At 42.2% G+C, this 20,489-nt stretch overlaps 1 protein-coding gene across 3 annotated transcripts in view; it reads right to left on the bottom strand.

The window, feature by feature from the left end:
- Nucleotides 1-20,489, bottom strand: part of MID1 (midline 1) — a 179,600-nt gene that overhangs the window by 46,931 nt on the left and 112,180 nt on the right. For all 3 annotated transcript variants that reach the window (XM_056131273.1, XM_056131272.1, XM_056131274.1), the window contains exon 4: nucleotides 6,437-6,544. In XM_056131273.1, the coding sequence (XP_055987248.1) occupies nucleotides 6,437-6,544 (108 nt within the window). The remainder of the gene's footprint in view (nucleotides 1-6,436; nucleotides 6,545-20,489) is intronic.

The following is a 20,489-nucleotide window of genomic DNA, read 5'->3' as shown; positions in this document are numbered from 1 at the left end:
AAAAAAGATCATATATGTCATAGCCACCATTTTCTTCCTGCTTGTTATCATTTATTATACCCTCTTCCCTGCCACTCTGCCAAAAACAGTCACTGATTAATTTTTTATCATGATATATTACTAGAAAGTGTTGTCCCTAAATTCTAAATGAAAATGACCTGTAGTATGTACCATTTTCTCTCTGTCTTCCTTCACTCACTATATTAATTCATGTTGTTGCATGTATCAATATTTCATTCTTTTTCATGGCTGACTACCAACAATCTTGGTGGTCATTGTTTTTGGTGGCTAGAATTGTGGTTACATTTCATTACTATAATTGATTTACAATTGATTACAATTGTATTACACAGTCAATTGATTACACAGTCAACTGCTGACTTATATGCGTCATTACCAGATTGGGGTCATTACATGTAACATTAATATGAAAAATCATGTATGAGTCTTATGTGGTCATATACTTTCTCTCTGTAAACATTTAGAATGTTAGAATCAGGTAATAAGGGTATGTTTAACTACTTTAGAAATAACTGAGGGGGCTGGGGATGTGGCTAAGTGATATCTTGGCCTGTGTGAAGTACTGAGCTCAATTCCTAGCATAAATGGTTCCCTGAGCATAGCTGGCTGTGGCCCCCAAACAATTTTTCAAAGTCACCGTTATCATTTTTAGGGGGTGGAAACATTCCAGTACCTCCAACTGTATGTCAACACTGGTGTGATCCATCTTTTTCATTTTAATCATTTCAATAATGTTAGCAGATAAGTAATGGTATCTCAGTGAACTACTTCATTGTATTTCCTTGATGATACAAGATTTAATTTATTTCTAATGAGTATTGCAGTTTAGTTAGCATGCTTACATTATTGTTTGTAGTTTTGATGTACGTAATTCCTGTGTCTCACCACTGAAATAACTAAGACCCTCCACCACTGTCTTTATGTTACTTCTTGTTGACTTTGTCATTCCTCTTCACACCCACTCCCACTGCTCTGTTATCTAGTGTTGTAAAGCAAGGGTTTAACACAGTCCATACTATCTATTCTTCCCTTCTCTTGTTCCTCTATATGCTACAGATAAATGAGATCATTTGGCATTTGTCTCCCTTCCTCAGACTTACTTGCTGGCGTAATAGCCTCCAGTTCAATCCAAATTGTAGTAAACTGTAAGAGTTCACTTTTTTTACAGTTGCACATACCATTCCATTGTGTATACATGCCACAACTTCCATACAAAATCATTTGTGGCACAATATTTTTGAACATCTTTGAGTGTGTTTGTCATCTCTCTATATTTTTTTATAAAATGTATATTCAGAGACCAAAGCAATTGTACAGGGATAGGGTGTTTGCCTTGCACATGCCCAACCTGGGTTTGATCCCCTGCACCCAATATGGTCCCCGGAGTCCTAGCAGGCGTGATCCCTGAGCACAGAGTCTGATATAAGCCCTGAGCACAACCTGGTATGGCCCAAAAATCAAAACAAAAGAAAGCCTATTCAAATCTTTTATCCTTTGGAGTCACTGTCACTGTCCTCCCATTGTTCATCGATTTGCTCGAGCGGGCCCAGTAACGTCTCCATTGTGACAATTGTTACTGTGTTTGGCATATTGAATACGTCATGGGGAGCTTGCCAGGCTTTGCCATATGGGCGAGATACTCTCGGTAGCTTGCCGGGCTCTCTGAGAGGGATGGAGGAATCGAACTCAGGTCGGCCATGGTCGTTGCTTGCAAGGCAAATGCCCTACCTGTTGTGCTATTCCTCCAGCCCATCTTTTTGAGTAAGGGAATTCTTTTTTTCTTTGATATTTTATTATATAGATATTAGCAAATTATAGATAAATAATTTATAAATATTCTCTCCTAATTTACAGCTTGTCTTTACACTCTCATAGCAGTGTCCTTGGAAATTTTTTTTTTTGGTTTCTGGTTTTTGTGCAATAGGCCTGTAACATCTTATCTTTTTGGCCTAAGTAATTTTTACTTTTGATGAGATAACATTTATGAACATTTACTTTATAGTTTTATCACTGTAGATTAAAAAACATCTTTACCCAACTCAAGATCACCAGGATTTCTGTTCCTATTTTCTTCTATAAGTTTTAGAGTTTCACCTTTTACATTTATGAATATATCCTATTTTGAGCTAATTTTTGTGTACAGTGTGAAATTTCATTCTTACGTGTAGACATTCTCCCTGACATGCAGCCAAACTCAGTTTCTAAATTTCACTTGCAGTTGAATTTTCTTTGTAATTTAACTGCCTACATTTTAAACTCCAAAATTGATGATTTATTATTTTCATACACATTTTTTCATTTCATATCCTTTTTGTAGTTTCACATTTCTTTGTCTTTTAAAACAGATGTGATTCCTTCAGTTATACCTCTGCACATCTTTTTCCTATTTTCCCATAAAATTTATTTCATCTGGCTGAGATAATGTCTGTTGATTTTGTGAGTTCTATTTTAAAACTTTTAAGCTTTGTTTAGAATTGTCATTTGTGGTACATGGGTGTGAGGTTAGTCAGTGATCAAACCCGGGGCCTAACATAAGTGAAATATTCAGTCAGCCACGAAGCGATGCCCTTGACCCTAGAATTGTGGTCTGTGTTTCAACTTTATTGTTTTGGCAATACTCAACAGGGCTCAGAGGTCTGAACTAAGGGATCACATCTAAAAGGCTCAAGGAACCATATGGGATGCTGGGGACCACATCTGGGTCAGACACGTGCAAGGTAAATGTCCTACCTGCTCCAACCCTTGAGTTTCAGCTTTAAAGAGAATAAATCATTCATAATCTTTTATACTCTCACCTTCTTGTTTAGGCTGTTCTGTATAAGCTTTAATATAGTCACCTTTATTTCCTCTTGGATGTCCTCACATGAGAATTCCATGTATGAGAAATGAGAAAACTGCTTGCTTTGCACATGGCTGACCCAGTTTCGGTCCCTGCCACCCCATAGGATCCCCAGAGTCGTACCAGGAATGATTCCTGAATGCAGGGCAAGAAGTAACCCCTGAGCACCACTGGGCATGGCCCCAAACAAGAATTTCATGCATCTCTGCATTTCTGAGGATCAAACTTTGGGCACTGAGTTCAGATACAGTGCACACTTTCGCACCACCAATGACTCAATCCAGACTCCCAGACCTGACTGAATCAAAAGTGATGTCACTGGGTAAAGGCGGTCAATCACCTTTTTCAGTTCCTTTTAATGAGCTGAGAAGTTATACATGGACCAGAACATTAAACAATGAGCCTGATTTCAGACCCCCAGACTACTGAAAGCACAGAGAGCCGCTGTTCCCCAACACTCAAGAACTAGGTCTACAGAGGAGCTGCAGGTTTCTTCCAGACTGACGCCCAATAGTCTGTCTTCAGCCCCAATCATGGCCCAGCAATCTCGTCTACTTTGTGGTCCATGGAGATATTTACCAGACTTGGGATCCAACTATGTGTCTGTGCACATGTTTTACTCTGTTCTATATCACTGACACATGTTTAGGGTGGAATGACTGCATCCAATTGTGAATATCTTGGCTGGAACTTTAAGATTTCCAACTTGGCTACTTTGTTCTAGTTCCCCAGAAGAAATCTCAGGATGGGCAGTTCATGCTAAGAAAAGAAAGGAAGTCAGGTTGGCACAGAAGCTGTAGTGGAGTGACACTGCAGGCTGAATAAGGGCCCCCCAAAATGCCCACATTGTAATATCAGGGATTTCTTGATTAACAAGGGTTTTGCAGATGGAATTAAATTAAGGATATAGAGATGGACGAGGGGAAGAGATTATCCTGGTTGGTGCTGCAGCATTCAATGCAATGACAAGGCTCCTTTCTAAATGAGAATCCAGAGTCTCTGTGAGGGAGATCTGGGGCTGGAAACAGAGGTCAGGGTGATGTGAGGAAGAAGCCAAGAACTGTAGGCAGCCTCTGAAGACTTGGAAAGGTAAGAAAAGGATGTGGCCTGAGAGCCTTTAGAAAGAAACAGCACTGCCAAAACCTTGGCTGGAGCCCAGGGAGACTGATTTTAGACTTTTGACCCCTGGAAGGTCAAATCCTAAATCTGTGTTGTGTTAAGCCACCAAATTTGTGATGATTTGTTGCAGCAGCAACAGGAAAAGTAGAATGAATAATGAGGGCTGACCTTTGCATGTGACCATGTAACAGAAACAACTCGTGTTCCAGAGGCATATTAATAGAAAACCATCATTCATTACTTTATTAAATAATACCTGAATGAATACTGAATAGATACTATATTTAGTATTCAACAATAAAGAGTTATTGCAGATGCCTTTCAGAGTTCGAGAATCTAGAAGACTCTGGGTGCTCAGAAATGGACACAGGTGGTGAATAATGATTGAAGTGGAAGTGAAGACTTGAAAGATTCCAGGCTGATATTTAGCACTTTTATGAGTTATAAGGGCTGAAGCAATAGCACAGTGGGTAGGGCGTTTGCCTTGCCTGCAGCCAAGCCGGGTTCGATTCCTTCAACCCTCTAGGAGAGCCCAGCAAGCTACTGAGAGTATCCCGCTCGCATGGCAGCCTGGCAAGCTCCCTGTGGCGTATTCGATATGCCAAAAACAGTAACAAGTTTCACAATGGAGACGTTATTGGTGCATGCTCGAGCAAATTGATGAACAACGGGAGGACAGTGCTACAGTGCTATGAGTTATACAATTTTTATGTGGGGAAGAGTAGCTGCACACCCATCCCAGTCCTCCCCAGTCACTCCCATTCTTTTCTTGGTTTGCAACTACTTCTCCATGCTCTCTTCCCCAAACAGTTAATCAGTTTATTCCCCTAATCAGTTTCTGTTAATTTGTAAGGTCAGATCTTTCTGGGACACTGAACTTACTTGTCAGTTAATATTGCCTTTCTCCTCTCCTTATATTTTTTGAATAGTTTACTTTAAAGCAATGTCCTTTTGTATAGACACAAGAAGACAATTAATATTATGCTTTTGTAACTTGGGATTTAATTGGCTTCAAATATTATTCATTCCCAGGCATCTACTTTCTCAACTTAAGCCTCAGTTGCCCTCACTTCCTAGCGCCCCCAAAAGCAGGGTCCCAATGAGGGATTGGATTGCACCAGGTCAAGCGGTAAGCTATGTGCTACCCTGGCATCGAGATGGGCCTGGCCAAAGTGCCACAATTCTTAACTATAAATTAAGAGTCTGATCATGGACAAATGCTGTCATGACCCAAAAGTAATGATGAGACTAGGACCCTGCTAGGCATAGGAAAGACTAATCAGGCCTGAGCACTGTAGTCTGAGATTGAGATGACCCCAGGAGAGCAATTCTATAAGCTTAATGCATCTCTTACTGTGTCCATACAAAATGATTAATATTATGAATGCTTATATGTTTGTTAGACAAGGAGAGGAGAAACACACCCATGGGATTCCACCCTTGGGTGGGTGGTCCTGCAGAAAGAGAATCTGTCCTAGAAGCAGCATCCCCTAAGGGGAAGAACTTTAACCCTACTGATTGTGACCACACCTATGTGTAAGCCCAGCCCCTCAAGGTTGTGGGGATTTAACTAGACTGTAAGAGTGGGCTGGGGGGTGAAGATCAATTACAAGATCCAGAGCTGGAGCCAGGAGAGAGGGATTCCAGATCGGGGCCTTGGAGAGAAGGAGAGAGACAGGAGTGGACAGGGATGAGAATGGAATAAATGGCATCTGATCAGTCCACCAGCTTGGCCCTCGCTTCCTCTGTCATCTGCCCCACGGCCCGGGCCGCCCTGGCGGGGGGGGGGGGGGGGGGGGGGGGGGGGAGGAGGGTGCGTGGCTCGGGTCCTCCAGAACCTGGGCAGTCAGGGGAAGAGCCGTTAGGGCCACCCTTTGGCTGCCCTCGGAGTTATATACAGTCCTAGGGAATGTAACATAAATTTTTGAATTGCTTTTTGACATTAGTTTATTGTAAAACCACAGGAATTTTAAACTTATAAACACTAGAAAAGGAGCATGATCAATAAATTCACCAAGGAACATATGATATAGTAAAACTGTAAGAGCTTTATCATGATGAAATTATACTTGGCGAAATTCCCTCAAGGGTATTGGACACCACTTCACACTTTCCATGTACAGAATTCTTTAAACAGTCACTTAATTCTGTGAATTGGTCAGATGTAACTGAAAAATAGAGTGAATCATTCCTCTGTGGAACCCACCTTCAAGAAGAGATGGTGATCCTGGTCTAGGACGGGTTAATGGAGCAGAACTCCTCATATCAGTATTCAAGAGGGTATGGAGGCAAAAATGGTCCCCCAGGGACTTTGAGCTATATCTTAAAGACTTAAGAGGACATTATAGAAAACCTAGGAAAATACTTAATATTTCTTAACCTACTTAAGTGTATGGTAGTATGATACTTACACTGGGTGTAAAATTTAAAGATCTTGCCCCTAGAAACCATACATACCTTCCCTTCTTTGATCTTGGTTCCAATAATCTGTCGTCTTTGCTGAATGATCTCAATGAGAAGATCACACTCTTCCATCAGTTTGGCTTCTTGACGGGATGCATTGACCTACAGGAGAGATCAGATGGGAAGCGTTACTTTGGCCTTTGTTTTCAGGTAATGGTCATTTGTTACTATAGGGTAGAATACTGCTGGAATTGGTGAAAAAATATTTTAAAAGTTAAGACTTTCTCCAATTATGCAGAACTAGTAAATACGGGACTCAATGCCGACTTTAAGCCATTCCGTGAAGAGATTATTACCCATTAACAGCACATTTTTCTGCTGACCCACACTCAGCCTCAGACTCCAATTTGACACAACTTTTCCATAACTATCCAAAACTATCCAAATTTTTCCATAAATTTCCATAACTATCACCAGAAATCAAGATTTGAAATGAAATGTATTTGCAATTCCTATGTTTACACAAGAAAGCGCAATCTCAGTTGTTTAACATTAAAAGTAAGCATAAAAACCTATTATTTTGTGGAATAGAGATTGTGAATGTCTTTCAGACACATCTTACAGAATGAATATTATATCACATTTATTTACTAAACATTTTATTATAGTTTAGGGAATACTATTACAAAAGTGTTTAAGTTTATAGTATTGTGGTGCAAACGTACTGTACCCCACCACCACCAGGACCCTCCACCACTGTCCCCATAATCACCTCTGGTCTTATATAACATTTATTAAATCTTTCTCTTTTAAAAATTTATTTCTTTACTTACTTTACTTTGGGGGTCATAACCAGAGATGTTCAGGAGTTATTCCTGTCTCTGAGCTCAAAAATTATTCCTGGTGGTGCTGGTAGACCACATGGAATGCCTGAGATTGAACCCGGGTTGGCCTCATGCAAGGGAAACAACCTACCCTCTATACTATCACTCTGGCCCTAAATCTTTCTTTTAAAAAAAAAAACTTTTGTATTTAGTAACTATAGGAACATCAAAGAAAATAGTACTTGAGTATTTATTAATCTTACAACATAATTATATTTATTTCGATTAGGGCAACATTGACTTCTGTTACATACATTTTAAGAGTACACCTTAACACCTCTTCAAATGTATGATACCACACGATGCCCACCCACATGTTTCAATAATCCCCTACCACATCCAACCCATTCTTCCCCTCTATCTGTTCCTGCCACCCCACCCCTTCCCCCGATAACCATCATTGTATTGTTATGAGAGAATTTTAAATTTTACTCCTATTATATTTCTGAAGGACGAAGGTCCTCCAAGGCAAGTATGCCATTCTCCCTGGAAAGGTTGATCATTATAGACTGGCTTATACTTAAGACTCATTGTATGCAGGGAGGATTACAATGAGCTCATTCTTGGCAACTGGGCTTGGGAAATACTCTGCACATGCTATTTCCTCCACCTCCTGACAATTCTTAAATGCTTATTCACAAACAGAGATGCAGAAATCACAGCTGTGGGAAATAGAGATAGCCAGCAATCATGAATTTTATGATTTTAACATGGTGCAGGAGAACCGCAGCATCCTGGAGATGGGCAATAGCATAACCCGGAGAGGGGGGCCATGGGCCAGTCATTAAGGCCTTGTGACTTGGGATACTCGATTTAGCTGGAGGAATTTCATTCTTTGAGAATGAGATAAATTGAAAGTAGGATAAGGAGTTAAAATGAAAATGCACGGATTGCTGTTTATCCTGGCCTCTGGAAACAGATACCATGTCCTGTTTCCAGAGGCCTGAATTCCTTGAGTTTTATTCCTGATCATGATAAGGCACAGCACGGAGACTACTCAAGGCATTTCATAGAGAGTCACTGATCATTTGCAGCAAACCATGAGATCATACCCTATGTCAGATAAGCACACAGATGTAGCTTTCTTTTTTCACCTTCTCTTAACTTTATTTTGATTATTTCGATTTTTTAATTGAATTTGGGGACTACTCCTGGCTCTGTGCTCGGGACACTTCTAAAAAGCATGGGATCAAATACTCTTGCATGCAAAGCATGCCCTCACACAGCTGAACTCTCTCTCTGGCCCAAGATGGACTTTCTAAAAGTTTAATGAACAAAGGAAAAATTGAAACTGTGCCTACGGGCCCTGGGGATGGTTCAAAGACAAATGAGTCAGTGTGCAACTTTGAGTTCGATCCCTGGTGCAGGCCATATGGATGGAGCCCCAGTGGCTCTGCTGGATTCGCTTAGCAGAATGTTTCCGGAATTCCTCCAGGCTGTGGCATGGTCAGTACTTCATTTCTTTTTATCTCAAAATAATATTCCATTTTAGGGATACACTGCATTTTGTTTATACATTGTTTCACAGATGAAGATTTGGGGTTATTTCCACTTGGGGGCTCTTATAAATAAGACTGTGTGAAAACTCCTGTATACATTTTTGTGGTCATATGTATAGTCATTCTTTTTGAATAGATAAGCAGAATTGCTGGGTGACTTGTCAACTGTATGTTCAACTTCTTGAGAAATTGTCAACGGTTTTCCAAAGCAGCTGTATTGTTTTATAGGCCAATAAAATACGTTATGGGCTTTGTCAATTTCCCCACATCCTGGTCAACATTAGATATTACCTGTCATTCAAACATATTCATCCTCGTGAGTGTGAAGTGGCATCAATTATTTTTTTTAAATAACACTGGTTTATAACAGTTTCAGGAGGGAGTTAAGAAGACAGGTAAAGCAGAAACAAAAGGGTTTGTATGTAAGCTAGTGCAGTTTCAACTGGCATTTCTCTATGACTAATGTTGAACATCTTTCCCTGTGCCTATTTGGATATTCATGTATTGATTTGGAGATATGCCTACTCAGATCCTTTGTTTATTTTGGAATTCACTCACTTATCTTCCAAATATTGAATTGAGTGCTTTCCTTATATGTTCTGAATTCAAGTCCCTTATTAGATATATGATCTGCAAATATTTTTCACATTATATTCTGTGAGGTGTCTTCATTTTTTGGGCAGTGCTTTTTTTTTTGCTTTTTGGGTCACACCCAGTGATGCTCAGGGGTTACTCCTGGCTTTGCACTCAGGAATGACTCCTGTCGGTGCCCGGGGGACCATATGGGATGCTGGGAATCGAACCTGGGTCTGCCGTGTGCAAGGCAAAAGACCTTTCCGCTGTGCTATCACTCCAGCCCCCTGGCAGTGCTTTTTAAGCACAAAATTCTTAAATTTTGATGATGCTTGGTTTATCTATTGTGACTTGTGCTTTTGTTGTCATAAGTAAGAAACCAAATATGGGGTCATGAAGATTTACACTTCTGTTTTCCCCCTAAAAGTTTTCTTGCTTATATTTACATATATCAGTCACTTTGAGTTAAGATTTGTTCATGGTGTAAAGTAGAATTCTTTTGCTTTTAGACATCTACTTGTCTAAGCAAGACTAGTTCCTCACTCACTGATGTATCTGAGTATATAGCAGTTTTATATAAAAGAAATTCATCTACTAAACTGTGTGGTCCTCAGGCTTTGATGTTGTCACCCACATGTTCTGTACTTAGATGACATCACATTTTAATGACACTTAATGACTTGGAGCCATGGAATGTGAAGTACCTGCTCTACTCATTTGATGAAACTGGTAAAGTCAAGGACTATCTCCATTTCTCAGTTTTTCTAGACCAAGTGGGATTACTGTACTAAATAAGCAATATAATAAGGAACTAACTACAATTTTGAAGTCATTTGACCAGTCTGGATAGAACTGTTTGCATTGGGAAGTAGTTTTGTTAACAGACTCTTACTCTGGGATCCATTTTCCTTGAAAAAAATCACTGGGATTTGCGTAGGAAGAGAATCTCAGTTGCCATTCCCATAAGGAACTCACATTAATCCAATTCTGACTATTCAATATTTACAATGGTCAGATTTGTTTTACAGAAAAAGAGGTAGGCTGAAATCTATGTTGTTGAGCCAAATATGTTTTGAGAAAGCTGATACTGCAACCATCATCACCCCCAAACATGAATTCCCAGAAATTCGGGAACATGATCTGTTATTTCAGGCCAAGTATTTCTTTAGATCTTTCAAAGAAGAGTTGATTTTTCTCTGAAACCCTGAAAGTTGAGTCCTTTTTTCTACTTTGATGAAGTATCCAAGCTTTGTAAATCTAGCATTCTTTAGGTACAATATTCTAACAGGTACAATAAAAAATGTTGAAAGATATCCTATACTTCTAAAATTCTTCTACTACAAGAAGTTTTCCAGTTCTGCTATTTTATATGCTACAACAAAAGCGTTGATGATTTTGTTGAATGTCATTTCTTCTGTGGATTATTAATTCAAATATGGTATTACTGTTAGTTTTTCATAGGTATGTATGTGTGGTGCAGATAATTTATTTTGTTTTCATCAAGTACATATAGATATTAAAGGAACTTAATTACTTATGGATGCGAGAGTCTGACTCCATTAAATGATCTTCAGCAGTCTATAAATAAGTGCTATTTCTTGAAATTGGCTCTTTCAATTTGAGCTGTCTGCAATGCCAACTAAGAGGCTCAGCACAGAGTGTGAACATCACCAGGCTTCACACGCACAGAATTCAACAAGCTTTAGGTATGTTTTCGGGTACATTCAGAAGCAACTCTCAGTGGGGTACATCTGGCTTGACTCACGGCGAATCTGGACTAATGGACATTTTAGAAATCGTCATTTTCCCATTTGGTAGTGCTTTAGGGAAATGAGTTACCCACCTCAAAACTTTCAGATTTAACCCACTGATTCCTCTTCTGTAATGGGCAGGCTGGCTAGCACGAGCATGCCCTGGTCATATCCAGATGCTAACTGGCCACAACTGGAGCACTGATGCTCCAGGGAAAGGAAACTGACCACAGGCTGTGCGGGAAAAGGGGGCACAGAGGTTGCACATTTCCAGAGGCCATCGTTCACTCTGAATCCCATCTAAAGGTGCTCCCTGCATCACCCCCGCCATACTGGCCTACCTTCAATGCACACTTGAAATCATACCATTGAACTGCCATCCCCACCCCCCACCGATGGTTTAAGACTATAATCTTGTTGTCCTTGAAATCAATCCCAATGAGGTTAGAACTCTAAAAGACAAATGTCTTCATTACACATTTGTCTGGAAATAGGTCCTCCTGGCAAAAGCAAACCCACCCACCCCCATTCAAATGAAGGTGGCTTGGAGAAAGGCCCAGATTCTATTTATTTGATGCTACTTTGATCTTGTTATTGTTTTAACCCAACAGCACTATCCCCCTATGACTAAGATGCCATTTTTGAGACTGTGTCGAAATTAAAAGGAGTTAGTGTTCTTATGTTCTAATCCCACTAGATTACCATAGAACACTCTACGTTGTCGCACTGGTAACAGTCCCATCTCACTGAAAAATAAAGTGCCGAAAGAACTGGGATTGGTAGGGGTGGAGAATGGGCACTGGTGGAGGGATGGGTACTCGATCATTGTATTAACTGAAACCCAAGCACAAAGACTTGTAAGTCTACAACTGTATCTCATGGTGTTTCACTAATAAAAAATAAAGAAAGAAATGTCCCTTTCAGTTTTCCAAGGGCTAGAGCAGCTGCCACACAACTGAGAAGCAGGTCAGCTGACAGCCTGACCAGGAGGGTGAGGGCATGGAGAAAACTCTACGCCACGGGCTCAGGGCCATGCCTGGCTGGCCCATCAGGTGCAAAGAGAAATCTGAGGATCAGAGGGTCCTTTGGGTTTTATTGCCGAAGGCAGCTGTGATGAACATTCCAGACCCTGGGACAGAAGTCAGACAGAGCTGCCAGAAGGAACAATGAAAGGGACTCTAAGATTTGAATTTGTATATAAAATTGAGCCAAGGAGAACTGAATAAGAGCAGTGTTACTGCGATTCCTCTAACATGTTTATATGTAATTTTCACCCAGAAGACTCACACGAGAATCAAATATTTGTGGGCCGAACTTAAGACGATGAGAAGAGCAAAGACTCACCAAGTTCCCAGGGTCCCTGTCTGTTCCAGAGGAACCGGAGTATAGACCAAGATTTCTTGATGTTTAATATACTGCATTAATTTCCTATTTGGGATGAAAACTCTTTAAACCCCAAGAAGGGTGTTGCACAAAAACTAAAAGTACACTTGGGAAGTAGGAACAATAGTGACGATACAGGCTAGAAGCTGTATGTAATTCAGCACAGACTGATGTGGTAGGAAATGATTTGGCCCAGAAGAGACCAATTCTACAGACTGAGTAACTATCCAGATGGGATTCTGCTGGATTTCTACTATGGAATAAAAAAAAAAATCAGTGCCTGGCAACCTTATGATAAGCCCTATTTACATGAAGGTTCTAAGATTTATGAATGAATTCTGGGTAAGGCAAGAATGTACCACTAAAAATGGTACCATGTGGGACCAGAGAGATAATACGGGTATAAGGAGCTTGCCTTGCTCAAGCCCAGTGCTGATTCAATCTCTAGCATTACAGACGGTGCCGAGCCCCACCTGGAGTAACTCCTTAGCACAGAGCCAGGAATAGCCCCTGAGCATTTCTGGTATATAACCCCAACTCCTACCCCAGGTCCCCAAATGGCACCAAACTGTGGTAAGTTGGATAATAAAAGTCTTCTTAGAAATACAGCACAATTTGGAGAGGATAATAAAAGTGTCCAGCAAAGCTCCCCTTGCTAATGGCTAACATTTGAAACTGCAGAAAGGAATTTAACTGACGAATAGTACACATGAGCCACCCATCTGAAGACATTGTTGGATGACAGTCAGCTTCCCACTAAAGCAAAATCATCCAACAACGTGAAATAATTCAGAGCTGAGTTTCCTAATGTGTGTGAGAGCGTCCCCTGGGGTTGCTGGAACGACGGGGCAGTAGTAGCTTTGGGTACATTTGTAGGGTGCATGTGTGTCCACTTAAAGAAGGTCGATTTTGGAGGTGTCATTGAATACTTTTTTTCTGAAAAGGAGATGGTAGGCCAAGGAAGTTTGGAAGCCTCTGATATAGGAAGGTTAGTTGCTAACATTCAGAACTAACGGTACTGAGGAAATATTCCCAGGATTGAAAACCACATCTTTTACACTAACTAATTTATTATGTTCTTGGGCATTTTCTCCATGGAACAAATCTTCAGCTTCCTGGCTGCATAATGAAGAAAATACCAGCTTTTGCCTCCTAGATCAAGTGTGTGCCCAGAGGATATGGGCAACGAATGGAGACATTTTCAGCTGGGTGGTGAAGGGTAAGGTTCTTTGAGTACCTAGAGGTCAGAGACGCTGCTGATCACCTGATATGTGCAGATAACTGCTGCCACAGTGGAGAACGCCCACATGTTTCTAGAACTGAAACCGAGAACGCCTGGCTTGGACTGTGGTGAGGAGTGAGCTGGCACGTGAAAGGCCATGGAAAACTTCTCAGCACATAGCAATCACTCACCAAATGTTAACTCTCACTAGTGTTAATAAACTCTTTATCTGGACTACGCGCAGGGAATCCAAACTATAAGGGCTAGGTTCAGTTAGGCCAGCTTCAGTTAGTGCATGCTGATTATCCGGGGACTTTCTAGCACAAAACAAAACTTTTATCCCCTGAACTCACCAACACAATGGCTTTGGCAGGTCTGCAGACTAACTCCAAAATTATGATTGTCATTTTTACTATTTTGTGGTACCAGGAAGAATTTCTGGGGGTAGGCTGATTTTAATTTAATTTAATTGTACTTTACTGGGTTTTGGGGCCACATCTGGTGGAGCTCAGGGTCTACTTAGACCCAGATCTGCTCAGGGGTCATTTGTGTAATATTCTGAGAATCCTGCAGTGCCGGGGACCAAATCTGGAACTGGGGTGTGCAAAATCTACACTCAGCCCATTGAGTTCTTGCTGCAGCCCTGTAGTCCGTTTCCAATCCCAAATGCATTCCTTAAAGGCTCCTTCATGGTGTAAATGACAGAGGAAGCAGACAAAAGTCTACCAGAGCACAGAGTAGACACGGTGAACTGCTGCGAAGTAGAATCAGCAGAGAGTGGATCTCATGAGCCACAGTGTCCGTCTTGCAGGAAAGCAGCCACAGACAATAGGTAATCCAAAGGGCACGGCTGTGCTCCAACGCAACTTTCCTTACAAAAACACATGAGAAGCCAAATTGGGCCCTAGGGTCCTACTCTGCCAACCTCCAGCAGAGAGAAAAAGATCCCGGATTTTGCAGGTGTGGCTAATGTGTTGGATTTCTAGGAGAATGTTTCCACATTTGCATACATTCAGTGAAACTATTCAAATTTCTTGCACACAGCACTGGATTAAGAAGTCATGGCTTAATTGGGGCTGGAGTGATAGCAGAGCAGGTAGGGCGTTTGCCTTGCACATAGCTGACCCGGGTTCATTCCCCGGCATCCCATATGGTCCCCAGAGCACTGACAGGAGTACAGAGCCAGCGGTAACCTTTGTGCATTGCTGGTTGTGACCCAAAAAGAAAAAAAGTCATGGCTTTCTTTCTTCAAGGCCCGAATCACTGCAATCAGAACCTTCACCACATTTCAGTTAGAAAGTAGAAATACACACACACACTATGGCTTTTCTGCTCTTCTTGGGGACCTGCCTCACAGTTCTATTCAATGTCATCTCTCCCATGATGCTTTATTCAAAGCACACACAACGGTCTTACGTTCCTGGCTGTTAGGCCACAGCCCTTCCTTTTTGTGCTTAATGGTAACTGTTCAAAGCCATTCCAAACTGAAGGTGTTGCTCATAATTCATTCAAAACCAATAAGCCCCTCCCTTCCTCTCTCTCTCTCTCTCTCACACACACACACAGACACAAATTACACACTTTATAAAACAAATGCCCTGTCCCTTTCTGCACGAGGAATAAAGATGAAAATCTATGAACCTGTCATGGGCACTTGTCTCTATCAAGTCTTTTTCAAAATGTGTTAAAATAATTTTCAACAAATATATTTGACCCAAACCAGCTTGCAGCTGCTGTGGTCAGAAGGAAATAGGACCTGGCAGAAGAGGACATTCATTGAGTGCCGGGGGATGCAGGTGACGGATTGCGGAGAAGGGAAGTCATTTCGAATGAAAAAAGGAAGCTTCTATCCCACAAGCTGCCATTAGTCATTTTCAGTCATACATGTCATTTCTCAATAAATAACCGTTTTTTTAAAAAAAAAATTCAGTGGCGTGGCCATAATTCCTGAATGGTGAGGGACTGGAAAAGTACAGAGTCAGACTCCTACTAAGGCTTGACATGGGAAAGAGAGATGCCATCTGCCCCTCTGCAGACTGAACAGAAAATATAAATCGGATCCCTGCTTTTTCAATCACATTGACAAATCTTAAACTTGGAAGTACAACTGGAAATAAAACATTTTTGTTTGCTCTCTTTCTCCCTTCAGCTTTAGAGCCATGAAAGGAGGTGCTCAGGACTGTGTCCAGCTTGGGGGGGTGGCGGGGGACGACGATGGGGTGCTGTGATGGAACTCAGGTCTCTGTGTGCAAGCAGGCCCATTAACAACTGATAAATATCTTGCCTGGCTGTTGTCATTTGAGAATCTCAGCAGAATCTGTTAGGATATTGTTGTTTACTCAAAACAGGTTACACCCTGTGGTGCTTTGAGGCCACCCAAGGCACAGCGGTGACACCAGGAGAGGAGACCTAGGATGGGAGGGACTCAGGGTGTACAAGGCCTGTGCTCTTACCAATTCAACCATATCCTGGCATTTGCAGGTGATAAGCCCCGTAAATCTGCAAAACACCCAGTTTTTAACTCACATTTATTTCCGTACTGGAAAGAAGAAGAAAATTTCGAGAAATTGAACATGTGAGCCCCAACCAGGGAGCTCGCATTTTATTTTATTTGTAGGGAGTTTCATGATTCTGTTCTTCTCCAAGTAGGACCAGAACAGACTGTTGCCAGGAAACGCCATTAAGAGACCCCGTGAACAGAGTCTTTCCAAGACCACTATGGGCAAGTAAGTGGAAATAAATCCCAATTAATTAAGCTAAGAATTAATTTGCTAGTTAAATTGTGGGTCCTTCTGGGCCACAGTGTGGAACTCTCCAGACGATGGGAAGGAAGAGTGGTATTGGTGTATTAACCCCCGCTGGGGGCTGATGAGGAGTGGGTGACTGGTAACTTCCTTCTGGAATTGACTTGTGTGAAGATCAGGAAAGGGGGTGACAAAAAGCCTCCAGGAAGAGGGTCAGCTACCAGTTCCCAAGCCAGAGAACACAGGCACCCAGTTATAGAGAAAGGAACTGTGATCAAGAGGCCCTGATCACTATCACTGCCTCGATCTACCTGCAGCTCCCACGCCTGGTGACTCAGAGCAGACCTGGACACAGCCGGTTTCCAGCCTGACCTCGGTCATTCTTGACTTCTGGCCACAATCACCTGCACACATTCCTTCGTGACTAACTGGAAACAGTGCAAAACGAGTAATGGCAGGCAATATTGCCTGGAGAAGGAAAAACGGGAACCCTTGTGAGTCAAACTCCATTACCGGAGGCTGGAGTGATACTACAGTGGGGTAGGGCATTTGCCTTGCATGCAGCTGACCTGGGTTCGATTCCCAGCATTCCATATGGTCCCCTGAGCACTGCCAGGAGTGATTCCTGAGTGCAAAGCCAAGAATAACCCCTGAGCATCCCCGGGTGTGACCCAAAAAGAAAAACAACAACAATAACAACAAAACACTCCACTACCTACACTAGGTCTTTACTTCAACTCCCAGGAAAGTCGCACTCCCTTGCTGAGACCATGGCTTGAAGTTTTAAGCCTGAGTGTCAATAGTTTTCTGCAGCAGAACTGTAATTTTACAAAACTTCAGTTAGAGATGACTCAAGAAACACTCCCCCCACCCCCATCCCACTCCATTCTCTGAAAGGTCAAATGGTATTTCTCGACAAAGGATGACAGATGTTCTAGACAGATGTGTGTTGTCACCTTTCTATCTGACACCAGAATATGGTGCTTCATTTTGTCGGGCTGGGGGTGGCGGAGAGAAGGCATGCTGCCAGGTAATGGAAACATCACTTGCTTTAATTTTATTACGAAGAACAAAGCTTTCTTCTTATTTAATAGAACCCTTACAGGCGGGCCTCATGGGCATACTTCTCATTTTTTTGAGACCACAAACAAGAGAAATTGTTTAAGGCCATTTCATGAAAAACAGAAGGAAAGATCTGTTCTTTGGCAAAAATGAAAGCAGTCCTTTGTGGCAGTACCAGAGTCTCACTCCACGTTAGCATCTGCACGAGCTCTTTTATCCGGTCCTTTGTGGCCAGTGTTTACCTGGGTTTCCATTCTTTTGTCAAGATTAGATGGAGGATCTGGCAGAGACAGGAGGGACAGAACCTTCCTTTAGGACAGCGGCTCTTTGGTATGCTTCAAGAGCGACACACTTTTATTCAGCACTTACTAAGATCCAGTAAGCAAACGAAACGTTCAATGCCATTCATGCTTCCCAGATACAAGTTTATCTCTCTAATTTTACTATTTTCCATGTGCCTTTGCAAATGTCTTAGCAGCTTAGGGGTAGTAAAAGTAAAGTAAAGTAAAGGCCCTCCCGTTGATCGTCGATTTGCTCGAGCGGGCCCAGTAACGTCTCCATTGGAGACTTTGTTGTTACTGTGTCTGGCATATCGAATACTCTCGGTAGCTTGCCGGGCTCTCCGAGAGGGGCGGAGGAATCGAACTCGGGTCGGCCATGTTGGCTGCTTGTAAGGCGAACGCCCTACCCTCTGTGCTATCGCTCCAGCCTCCGGTAAAGGGGTAGTAGTGAGAGGAAATAATGATGCACTTACTTCCCCACGAAGGAGGAAGGGGCAGATGTACACTTGATGAAACACAAAGTAATAATATGAATTTCTTGGGTACACACATTGTACAGGGCAAGCCTCTAGGCCCTGTGGTTGAAAAAAGAACTTCGTCCTCTAGAGAGAATAATGTCACTAGATAGCAGTTAGTGAACATGTCAAATGCATACATAATTAACTGCCAAACCAAGTGCTACTGAAGGTCTGGAATTGTGTGGTCCAATATGGCAACCATAAGCCACGTGTGGGTTTGGAGCACCTGAAATGCAGCTAGTCTCAATTGCAATGCAGATGGTGATCATTTTTACAAAAATGACACACTGAAATGATCATGTTTTGAATACATTGGGTCAAATAAAATGAACTACTTAAATGAACTTGACCTATCTGCTTTGGTACTTTTTGAAAAACTGTGCTTACTTGGAGATTTGAAACTACCCATGTGGCTCCCACTATATTTCCACTAGACAGTGGGGCTCTAGAGGATTTCAGAAATGTGCCAAGTGGGAAGAAGTGGGAAAATTTTACTGCTACATATGGAAGGAGGACTAGGTCTTGGAGATCACAGTGAGCAAGAAAGGAGTTGGAAAATACAGGGGTGAGGAAGACGGGCAAGGAGTGCTGGGAGGGCAGTGGGGGAGTTGCGAGTTCATTTCGACGATGTATGGTGTGCAGACTACAATGAGCACATGTCTTGACCTGTTTATCTGGAAGCAGAGAAAGAAGCACCAGAGCTAGTCATGTCTCAGTGACTGTTGTCACATGCCCCACTGGGATAAGAAAAGTAGTTTTCCATATTTTCCCTCAGGTGGAATAGAAGGGGTCCTCAGACTGGCGGTTGAAAGCCACAGAATTAGAAGGCACTGGCTAGAGCTGATCACACCCTTGGCTCCCCCCCTAGGGCAAAAGGATGAATGGGGAGAGTTAGCTACGGGGGACAATGTCCTAGATGTTACCTTCCAATGGACCTTGTGGGCCTGCAAGTTCCAGGCTCTCAGAGGTTTCTTTTACAGATGTGTCCACGGGGCAGGTGAAAGTTCAAAGGACAGATGAGGGGAATGAGAGAGAGAGAGAGAAAAGAGCACTGTGCCTTTCTTGAAAAAACACTGGAAAGGAAATCTAAGCTGGACTGGAAGAGAGAAGGAAAGGTCAGGGGATTCTGATGTCAGTCAGATGCTGAGGTCTTCTGTGTGTGTGCATGTTCTATTGAGTGAGAGTGTTAAAGAGTGCGTGTGTGCACGTGAAAGTGAGAGCATGTGAGTGTGAGTGTATGTATGTATGTGTGTGTTTGTGCATATGCATTGGCCTCAGAGGAATCTGATCTGGATGGCCACTGGCCATTCCATCTCTTATGAAACAGAAGGAATAGAAAAGGTATCCAAGAGAATCAAAGGGGAAGGGGGAGGCCTATAACCCCTCTCAAGGGTTCAGTGATGTCCCAGTGGAAAGGTCACTCATCCTGACTTCCCTCTGCCTTGCTCACCCTCTGAGCCCAGGTCCAGTGGCAGAGTCAAAGCAGCTCCCCATGTGCTGTCTATTCTGCTGGAGTCCAGGGTTCAGGGGCTGCTAAGATCTGCCAGCAAAGAAACTCTGTCCTGTGTAAATCTTCTCTGAAGACAATCCTGGATGAGAATGTGTCCATCTGGATGAGAATTTATCTGACATTTATGCGAATGGTCCTGGGACAGAGGGAGAAGTCAGTTTGATGTTTCTTGGGGAGCTCCATCCTCGCATTCACAGATATATGTGCTGTATGTGAAAAGCAGAAGATATTATCCTGCTTCACAGGACCCCAGCGACCAGAAGAGGAAACAGACAAGCACTTTCCGTGAGGACTGTTGTTCAAGAACTACTTTATCATTCACAATTCACTGCAGCATTTCCTTTCAGTTTTTAAGTTCAAATTATCTCATTGACATATTCATAAATACAAAAATTGTATAAAGCTAAGAATAATCACTCTCAGGAGTGCTCAAATCAACGTTCAATGAACTCAAGTTCAAGACTCATTTCCACTTATAAATTAGCTGGCTAAGTTCTTGTACATATCTTTCAACTGAGGCACTACATGAAGGGAAATGCATAGTTCTTTTGGTGGGGAGGGGCTGGTGGGTCACACCTGACAGTATTCATGACTTACTCCTGACTCTGCAATCAAGGATCACTCCTGGCAGGCTTGGGGAACCATATGGGGTGCTGGGGATTGAATCCAGTTAGGCCACA

The sequence above is a fragment of the Sorex fumeus genome, unplaced genomic scaffold (genome assembly GCF_029834395.1).
Source record: "Sorex fumeus unplaced genomic scaffold, SorFum_2.1 ptg000086l, whole genome shotgun sequence".
Lineage (NCBI taxonomy): Eukaryota > Metazoa > Chordata > Mammalia > Eulipotyphla > Soricidae > Sorex > Sorex fumeus.
This window is presented reverse-complemented; position numbering and strand designations above follow the sequence as displayed.